Here is a 10,849-nt window from a genome sequence, read left to right on the forward strand (position 1 = left end):
GCTCTCTGTTTCATTTCGATTTTGCTGTTTTATGCTCAAAACAAGTCAAAACAGTGTCGAAATGAAACTGCTGGTGAACTTTTGCACAGCCCTAGAAAATATTATATTTCACTTATCCCTGCCAAAAGCTCTAACACATCAACGCCTCCTCTATGTAATACTCTTCTACTCTATTCAGCAATTGTGAGGCCTCACCAGGAGCTGTGTGCGCAGTTTTTTGCCCACACTTCAAGAAGGAAAGAGTTCAGCACCGAGTGACAAAAATAACTAAGTTCTTGGGAAGTAAGATTTATGAGGAAAGGCTGAAAAAACTAAGATTTAGTATGGAGAAGAGAAAACTGAAGTGGGGATTGATAATGTTCAACTATCTGAAGGACATTTACAGAGAGGGTGGAGATGGGCTTCTCTCTGTGGCCGTAGAGAACAGGACCAGGAAAAATGGGCTCGAGCTACAACCAAGGAAGCTTTGATTAGTTATAAGGGAGAACTTTTTGACTGGGGGGGGAGTGTTAAGCACTGGAATGGGCTATCTAGAGAAATTGTAGAATCTCCATCCTTGGAAATTTTCAAGAACGGGTTGGACGGACACTTGACTAGGAAGGTTTAGTCAGGGGCAATCCTGCGTTGAGCTGGGGGCTGAACTAGATGACCATGTGAGGTCCCCTTCAGCCCTACTTTCCTGTGATCCTGTTTTTAACTGGAAAAATACATTTAGAATGATCAGGCATTTGTGATGTGCTCAGGACACCTGTTTTTTTCATATCTCCTGTGATCAGTGCCATTAACATAAATACAGTAAAGTAGATCATCCTTTTTTGTTTATGCAACCATGAAAAAAAATGCTGCATAGTTTATAGTTCACCTTAGTTCATATAAGGTGTATAGTAGAAGTATTGCCCTAGTGTTTCAATTATCTATTGGATAAAATAGATGTAGTCAACATTTAATATTTATACAGTACTTTGTATGATTATTATGTATTTTGGTGAGCACAGTGATATATATCTTGTATTAAGTACATGACATGCACAGTATGAATATGTTTTCGTTGATTGTACCAACTCATCTAAGCATGAATAGGATTACCAATTCTGTTGTGTCTTTTATGAGAATATAATTTTTTTTCAAACCTAAAGGCTCTTCAGTGATTGCAAGCACTTAGATTTTCCTTTGTGAAGTTGTAAATAAGAGTGCCTATAAGAACGTAATACAGAGCAATCTACAGCTAATGGTTTTTAGTAATGCCCATTTTTACTGAGATTAGAAACTGAATATTTATTTTTGAAACCAGAGAAGTTTAGAGAAGCAGTTTATTCCTTTTATACCTTATCTTTTTATAGGAAGGTTGATGTTTACAATTTCCATTAAAAAAACAAACAACCTTTTAATAGTGTGGATGAAAAGTACAAGGCTAGTATCAGGTGTTTCCTGCAGGAAATGTATATTTGAATTTGTTTGTATTGATGGTAGCCCATTTTTATAGCCTTGATATTAAAAAAGACAAAAAAATATAGTGTCCTAAAGCTATCTACATAGAACATTTTAATTAGTGTCTTGGCTTCATGCAGCTTCATTTATGTTGATTGACAGCTGATTTCCCAGATAGAAGAGGCAAGATTGGATACAGAAGGACTTCTTCGAATACCAGGAGTTGCAGCAAGAGTAAAGGTAAAAGATTACACTGACTCTCAGTACCCTCGTTTACTGGTTTTAGTTCCGTCTGATGGTACGATTGGTGCTGAAATCTTAAAAAAGGATTTGAACTAGGCTAGCCAAAATTCCCATGCTCTTAACCTATATCCAAATCAGTTGTATGCTCTGAACAGTGTATTCCTATGTAGTCTGCATGCTACTTGGAAACTCCGTTCTGACTTCATTAGCTCATTTGACAGGCTAGATTCAATTTGTGGTATGCAAAGAGCAGGCTACCTACAGTAAAAAACTTCCTTCATTATCTCTAGAAACATCAGTACGACTGTTTCTCACAGTATTCACGATCTTACTTGCATTGCTGTTCACACTGATACTTTTCAGAGTGGCTGCCAATTATACTCAAACTGTAACCCAAAATAGCCTTAATTCAGAAAACCAAAAGCACAGGTTAATTTACATCAAGAGGTGGTTTGCTACAAAGATGGTTTGAATTGGCCTTAAATTCTGAACAGAAAGATCATTTAAGCAGATTCAGCTGCCCAAAGATGTCTGTCATTCTCTGTCACCCACAACTTTGTCCAGCAGCTAGTTCATATGAAACGATGGAAGGGACAGAATATGATGGTAACTGGCCTTATTTACCAGTAACTAAAAATCTTCACACCTTTGTTTGGTCCTTAGTTTTTACTGTTGTATCTGGGAGTCTTTTTGTTTGCTCATTTGAGTTGTTTGTTTGTTTGTTTTCAGGTGTTTCTGTGCAAAGCGTCATTCATTAAATAGCAACAATATTAACCAGAATCAAACACTTGAAAGAACTTGTCCTTTGACCAAACTTACCGGTTTTCCAAAATGTTGCACACATTTACTTTTCTAGGAAAACCACTGCAGAAAGTAATCAAAGATAATATGCTCTCTGTAGTAATTGTATTTTTGACCTAAAATTCTATAAGATGCTACTGAAAGCCTTCAGAAAGGAAAACATTCTTGATCAAGTACCGTCAGCTCTAGGTTAATTTCTGTAGAACTCAATTACATACTTACTGAACCCTGTCATTGATGCACCGGCATTTTTTTCTGTTATAGTGACCAGGCCATATATTAAAGCAATTAATAGCATCATAATACAAGGAATAGGCCACAAAGTTATTCCACAAAAAATGTGTGATAACTTTGTGGCTGGTTCTTATGCCATTAAACATGTGGCCAGGTGTGCCCCTGTGGCTGGGAGCCCCGTCAACTGATGGGGTTCCCAGCTGTGTGGAGTTTGCTACTTGCTGGTGCAGGAGCCTGTGATGATCATCCTGGGCTCCCCCTGCATCAACAATAAGGCACAGTGGGATCTGATGTACAATCCACAGTCATGGCAATCCTACAATGCCACATGTGCATGGTAGGAAGTGTGATTGTGAGATTGTGCATCAGACGGGGTTCCCAGCCACTGGGGCACACCTGGCCACATGTTTAATGGCATAAGAACCAGCCACAAAGTTATCACACATTTTTTGTGGAATGACTTTGTGGCCTATTCCTTGTATTATGATGCTATTAATTGCTTTAACGTGTGGCCTGGTCACAACTTAAAGCATGCTTCACTGGTTAATCTCTTATTAAGTATAATATATAGCAGTGGCCTTTGAGTTGCACATTTATAGGGCCCTTAGGTGGGTTTGTCCTGTAGATGACACCATATTGCTATGAGACAGCACAGTAGGATTCAGACCTATATGATTTGTTAGGTATATTTTCTCTCTGCATTAGGTTTTTAACTGTGCATGTCTAATACTAGTCCAGTATTTTTATTTTTTTTTTTGGTAGCAAAAGTAGCCAGTAGCAGGTGGTGGTAAATGATATTTCAGATGATTTTTTTTTTTTCAAATTGTGGAAAAAATTGCTATGTGCATAATGCATACCTCTTCCAACAGCACAAAACCCAGCATAGTAGCTGTTTCTGTTCTGCTCTCTTTCAGAGTCTTTGCCAAGAACTGGAAGCAAAATTTTATGAAGGGACTTTCAACTGGGAAATGGTAAAGCAACATGACGCTGCAAGTCTTTTAAAACTCTTCATACGAGAGCTCCCTCAGCCACTGCTTACTGTGGAATATCTCAAAGCTTTCCAGGATGTACAGTGTAAGCAGCATCGTTGTTTATCTCAGATCTAAACTGGTGATACCAGAAACATCACCCTTTTAAACGCAGACAAATACTCCTTTGCCATAAAGTTTGTTTTGCTGCTGAGAGTGAGTCTGAGGAATAAATGAAATAGCAACGAGATTTTTTTTTTCCAGAAAAGATTGACTGTTGTTTTGCTGCTATACCAATGATACCCTTTTGGGGCCATCCATTTATTAGCTCCCATATGAACGAAAATATACAGTGTCACTTCCTGTTTAGATTTTATAATACTGGTTAGTGTGATGAGGTGAGTTACAAAAAGAATGTCATTTTATGGCTTTCATAGTAAAGAAAAAGATGAATACAGGCAATGGTAGCAACACGTGATAGCAATAAATTATCAGTCTGCTTAAAGAAACAGCAAGGAGGGGATAGGTCATCAGTAAATCAAACATGGCAAGATGGATGCCTTGGAGACAGAAAAAATTGTGTGATGGAAAACATTGTGGTAAAATAGTCAAAGCTAAAGGTTACCAGGAGTTTCTTAAAGAGCTGCAAGTTTGCTCTGAGAATCTCTCAAGTTCTGTTGATTGATACAGCATCTGAAAAGCAACCAGTTACTTTAAAAAAAGAGCAACTCAGTGAAAGTGTGGAGTTCAGATTTTGTGACGCTTTAGAAACCCATCAGGAGTGGTGCCTACATTTTATGTTAACTCTTTTGACCATCACAGGAATAACTGACTCGTTTCAGAGAGATCCCTGTCCTGATATCCATGACCAGAAAGACTAGTTACTTTTGGAGGAGCAAATTCAGGAGACCTTGAAAGACAGACGGACAGAAATATGCAAACATTTGTGCCCACCGTCTCTGAAACTAGCAGTCTTGAGAAAGTGATTCACATTCTAGGCTCTCGTAAAGAGCACAAGAAAGGGCTGAGTTGGGGAAGAGTTTCAGCCATCATTGCACACTCAAATTCTGTAGCTGTTGGGCAGTAAAACTTATGTTATGCTGAGATACTTTATACTTTTACATTGTGGGGGGATCCCCAGAGATACATTAAGCTGGCTGCCATCATCTTTTGGTGTTCCAACAGCTAGAGATAAAGGGGAGTAAGGAGGTTTTGTGTACACCCTCTATACTGTACCAGTCTCGGGAGGGGTATGTAAGAGCTGACATAATGCGCTTTACCCTTCTACAATATGGTAATCTGTCTTGTGCCAAGGGTGGTATTACAAGCCAAAGATAACAGCCAGAGAATGTGGGCTTGTGTTTATTTACTTATATCTATTTGAAATGAACCTGTCTGTTTTGCAGGGGAGAGGATGATAAAATAAGTGCAGATGTTACGATTCTCCTGAATGTCTCCAGCACACAAAAAAACCATACTCAAAATTGCTATTAACCTAAGTATTGATTTAATGTGATTTGAATAATTGATTTCTAATCATGACTTAAATCAGCAAGCAAGAAACTTTTATTTAAGTAGTCTTACTTTCCATTTACATTTTTTACTTATTTTCCTAAAAAGGGTTTGATAACCATTAAAACGTGTTAATTTGTGAGAAAAAGATAGCTGCTACAATAAATATGCTTAGTTTTTGTTAAACAAAAGGATATATTTTATTTATGCAGTTATATACATTTATAATATCCTTATTCACCTTTTAATTTTTACATGATTATATTGGAGACTGCTAGAAATGGTATCTCTTATTTACCAAATGATTATTTTTTATTTTCTTTGTCTCAAACTATATCTCCTTGGACACAAATTGGAGTTTGTAATAAAATGGAAAATAACCCAGATTTGCAGAATTATTTTATTTACATGCTGGATACACAAGAAAAAAAGCAAGTTTATTAATCCATGGTTAGTCATTACCACCAAGTGATTTATTAAACAAAATTTTATTTGTTGTGAGTGAACTGAATTGTTGTTGTTGCCCATTTAATCCCAGAAGATTTTACAACAAATAGCTTTCATACCACATTATAATCCCCAAACTGAAAGGGAAAACAACAAGCTTTACTGCTTTTTTTCAACTTCTAAATTAGTTTCTCAACTTGGAACGAATTGGCACTAGGAGGATTTAGGAGTTGCAACACTTGTCGTTATTGCACCGAACTTTTAGGTGGATGGCTACCTAGTTGCAGCTACTAAATCTGACACCTGAGAATGTGACCCACCAGAGCCAACCAGCTGATGTGAGATTAGCCAATAGGAAAAGCTGAGGAAGGGTTGCATCTTAAGCATTGCTCCTCTTCAGAACATAAATGCATTTTTCTGGATTACAATGTTACAGACTTAATTCTCAATATTCCACCACCTCCTGGGTTCAAGGTGATGTAAACCAGCCCTTTCTCACAAAATACGTGTGGGATGGAAGAACAGGAGATTGGTTTCTAGTAACTTATCCAAGGTGTAGGAGCCCCATGTTGACCACCAGCCTATTGGATATTCTGTGGCAAGTCCCTGCTGTTGCACTTTGCATAGAACAATTAAATACTCATTGGTCTACATGTTGCTGGGCTTTAGTACTTCCTTTTGGAAGTCACACACTTTTTTGATGTGACATGCTAATGTGCAGTAGAATTAATGTGCTTCTTGCATCTCGTGTAGATGCACTCAGTAAATTACAAAAGCATTAATGGATTTTCAGGGAGCTGGCCAGGGCAGAATAGAATTACACTTAGACACCTAAGTCCATTTAGATACTTAATAGGATCTGGGGATCAGGCTCTGTGGGCAAGCTAGGCCTAGTTTGGGGATTCTGATAGGTTTAAGCACCTAGAAGCCCTGTAGGTGCCTCGGGAACTTAACTGGCAAAAAAGCCCCTGAAATCACAAGTATTGGGGAAGTAATTTGTTAAGGCTCCCACCTATGACCAGGCTGTCTAGTCAGAGATGTGGGTTTTTCAGAAAATTTTGAATTGGAAAATTTTCCAATGCCATAAATAGAGTGTGATCTGATGCGGCATGTTAATTTGATTTATATTTAGTAAACAACACTAAAAAAGTACCCCCGTGTTAATTTTATGTCCCAATAGTCACAAGTAGTTCAACTGAAATATTTGACAATAATATGTACTTCCCTTACATTGTTTGTTTAAATTTAAGAAAAAAAATGAAGGCATTGCAAATTTTTGGCACTAATTTTAGCATACCCAAGGAATTGTGTGTTATATGCCATGCTTTGGTTTTGATTTGACCTACAGCCAGTTAGGTGAATTCATAACTTGATTTTTGGTTTGGATTACTATGTGAGTATATTTACCCTCCTGTTTACACATCAGTAAAACATATATGTACTGTCTCTCACACTTCCTAGGGATAATCACTTGAAAAACATTAATTATAACTTTGAAATTACCAAGCTTGCCTAATATTGTATTGGTATCCATTATTGTTACTAATGAATTTTATGAAACAATTAATTTTTAGAAGTGGAAAATTTCCCACAGAAAAATAAAGCACTGGAAAATTTTCTGCCCCACATCTCTGTGTGTAGTATCACACACACAGTTCAAGCATGTGTGTCATAGCTAGAAAGAACAGTTATGAAACCTGGGGCCTCCATACCTTTAATGGAAACACCTGAGCATCTTTGGGTCAGGATTTACAGCTGGTGAAGGCCTCACAAAACCGGAAAGCTTGTATCCCCTTTTTCCAAAATAAATAAGTCGATCCAATGAAAGATATTACCTCACCTCCTTAAATCTTGCTTTTCTCATAATTGTAAGTAGGTTTATATTTTTAAAAGAAAATCAATGTATGTCGATCCTAAAAAAATCAATTTAAATAAAAATATAATTTCTACCTTTTTTAACAATTTGATTTTTATCTACCATGCTGTTAATCTCATCATCATTGGTTCCTCAGTGCAGCTGCTGTTGCTTATGAACATTGAGTAGAAATCCATAATGTTAAAACACACACCTGCTACATGATATACAGTCTACTTACGTATACTGGGAAGATCAGGTAGCAGTTAATGTAATTTCAGTCAGTGATATATATTCAGACATCTTCATGCTAGCCAAAGCAAGAAGGAATGATATTTTCTCCCCTTGCATATTGTTGCATGTCAAAATAAAGAATCGTAAAGAGTCAAAGATGCTGCCAAAGTGGTGCTGAACCATACAGCAACTGAGTCATCTGGGACCTAAGCATCAGAAAAGAAGGATCTGCCAATTCCTTGTCAAACAGTGAGAACTGATCTTTTACACGCTTGGTGTTTTACAGGAATACTTCATTTAATTATGCTTTTTTAGGGGAAAAAATAAAACTTTTAAAGAACTGAAATTTATGTGCTTCATTGGCAGATCTTCCCACCAGGAAGCAACAGCTGCAAGCTCTGAATCTTTTGGTACTCCTCCTACCTGAGGCAAACCGAGACATGCTGAAGGTTAGACTGCTTAATCTTTTTCTTTAAAGCATGCACTAGGAAATGTTCCTCAGTTCTAATGGGCCCGTTGGGAAAAGTTCCATCGTTTTTCAGCATTTTAATAGTATGGACTATTATGATTCCTGTCTCTCTTTTTTCCATTTAAAAGAAAGCATCCATCTAGATGCAGTATGTCAGTATGAGTTAGGAACCTTTGAAAATTCTACTCCGCACCCCAAATATTATCTTTGTTGGTTTACATGGAAAAGCAATATCAAGTAGCATGGTCAAGCTAAATTTTCAACTGGGTGGGACTCATTTAATGGCTGTCCCTCTCTTTTATCTGTGATACCTAAGGCTTGCCTATATTTCTGTGATGATCCTAAGACTGCCCCCCAGAAATAAGCTGTGCCTACATATTCACTTACACTTTGCGCATACCTCACACTGAAAAAAATGCTGTGTGGTTTTGATTGGGGCCTGGTGTGTCCAAACCCACTCCCAGGAGCACTCCCCTGAGACGGAGATCATGACAGTTACAATCTGTTTTTCTGCAAGCAATACATGTGGATTGGGTGGAGCTTGTTTTTGCCAGTGCCTTAGGATTACCATGGATGAGATGTAGATATGCCATTCCTTTCTCCAGAAACTAGGATTTAATAATTCCCCTTTATAGCTACAGCAGCTTTGCTCAAAACCTCCCAAATAACTTCATAGTTTAGATCTGTCCTTTGGTAATATTGCTGCTTTTATGTTTTGCTGTTGATCACTGCTGAAATTGCTCCAGACAAAGAGGGCTAAAGGACATTTGATGGGTAAAGAGTTGTCTGGAACTGTTTCCCCAGTCCAAATGGACAAAGAACCCATTTGGCCCTAATTACTTAAAAACATTTCTTTTTGGTTTATTTGTCCTTTGAAAATGTAAGGAGGGTCCTGGGCTGAGCTCCAACTGGCTGGAAGTATCTTTAATTGAATCATAGGCCACATCCAGATGAGCAGAGGTGTGTGCTTGCAGTATAGTAGTGGCACAAATTTGCGCATGTGTTTTGTTGTAGGACTCGTTGTCCCGCTGTGGGCAAATTGGGCAAACTTCGGCCGAATCCAAATCTGAAGATTTGATGTTGATTCAGAGAATGAGAGATTTGTCCATAGACACAATTTTTAATGTTTTCTTCTACATACCCCGAGGTACCAGGTGCGGCTCATGAACATTGAGATGGTGGGGTGGATGGAGTGTCCCACAGGAGCACTGGTGGGGTCCCCTGCGTCCCCCGGCTCGGCAATCGGGGGTGACCCCAGGTGCCCCCCCAGACCCAGGAGGCAATAGTCGCTGAGCTGGGTGGAGTGTGACGCTTCGGTCACTCATTCAGTTCGGCGGAGATTCCGCCCAATTCAGCAGCCAGATCTCCAAATCCGAATCTAATCAGGAAACCCTTTAATCTCTCTAGTCCACTTCCAGGTCCTACACAGAGTGCATGGGGCACCCCCTGTACTGCTGTGGGACACTCCATCTGCCCCACCATCTCAGCATTCACAAACCGCCTGATACCTTGAGGTATGTAGAAAAAATATTTAAAGCTGTGTATATGTCCGAATCATCGAATCTCTCTGAATCAATTAGGAGAGATTAATGGGTCTTCTGATTCTATTTTGTATTTGGAGATTCGGCTGCTGAATTGGGCCAAATCTCTGCCAAATTGAATCGTCGACTGAAGCTTCGCACAGCCCTAGTAGCCAACACCCAGTGCCTCTGAGAGAGGCTTAAAAACACCCTGACATATGTAGCAGAGAAATGGGTGGAGGGGCAGGGGCAACCAGTGAAGCCCGGAAACATGGGAAGTACCCACAGTAGAACATAGGCATAGCTGTGCCTAGATCACCCCAACCAGTGGCTGTTCAACCTCTGCCTGGATACCTCCAGTGATGGAGAGTCCACAACTTCCCGAAGTGGCCTATTCTACTGCCTCACTATTCTCAGAGTGAAGAAGTTTTTCCAGGTATCCAACTTAAACTTACTTTGCTGCAACTTCAAGTCTTTGATCCATGTTTTCCTTTTTGCAACAAGAGAGAAAAGGTGCTTTCCCTCTGCTTTATGGCAGTCCTTAAAATTTTTGAAGACTGCTCTCATGTTCCCTCTTAAGCACGTTTTCCACAAGCTGAACATGCCTAGCTCCTTCAACTTCTCCACATATGGCTTGCTTTCCAAGCCCTTTATCATCTTTGTCACCCCGCTCTGGACCCTCTCTAACTTCTCCACATCCCTTTTAAAATGTGGAGCACAGAACTACACACAGTAACATCTTCACGTAGGCTGCACATCGTGCACAAATCACTGCTCTCGTCATCAGCAGTTGGCATGACTGAACTAAACAGAGAAGGAATTCACAGCTTGATATGATTGTACCTACCTCTTTAGGGAAAGGTCAGTGGTAATGTTTTCAAAATGACCTGTGTAACTCTCAAGCTACATAAAAAGTATGAACATTTTTACCATGTCTTTTGGAAGTATTATATAGCTTTCAAAGTTACCTAGATTTTCTTGAAAATTTTACTCCCCAAATAAAATGGAATAATTTACTTTATATATACTTAAGCTTAGGGTCATGGTTGACTTCACCAGTAGTGGTATAAAAAAGGTCAGATTGCTGCTATGTGAATTAATGTGTCTGCACTTTCCATCATTGTTTGATTTTTTTTTT

General features: G+C 38.8%; 1 protein-coding gene across 2 annotated transcripts in view; it reads left to right on the forward strand.

The window, feature by feature from the left end:
- The window catches only part of ARHGAP18 (Rho GTPase activating protein 18), a 155,993-nt gene that overhangs the window by 113,673 nt on the left and 31,471 nt on the right, over window positions 1–10,849 (forward strand). For both annotated transcript variants that reach the window (XM_019520299.1, XM_019520300.1), the window contains 3 exons: window positions 1,591–1,668; window positions 3,621–3,780; window positions 8,089–8,171. In XM_019520299.1, coding sequence (XP_019375844.1) covers window positions 1,591–1,668; window positions 3,621–3,780; window positions 8,089–8,171 — 321 coding nt within the window. The remainder of the gene's footprint in view (window positions 1–1,590; window positions 1,669–3,620; window positions 3,781–8,088; window positions 8,172–10,849) is intronic.

Source organism: Gavialis gangeticus, unplaced genomic scaffold (genome assembly GCF_001723915.1).
Source record: "Gavialis gangeticus isolate Ggan-Ray unplaced genomic scaffold, GavGan_comp1, whole genome shotgun sequence".
NCBI classification, from domain to species: domain Eukaryota; kingdom Metazoa; phylum Chordata; order Crocodylia; family Gavialidae; genus Gavialis; species Gavialis gangeticus.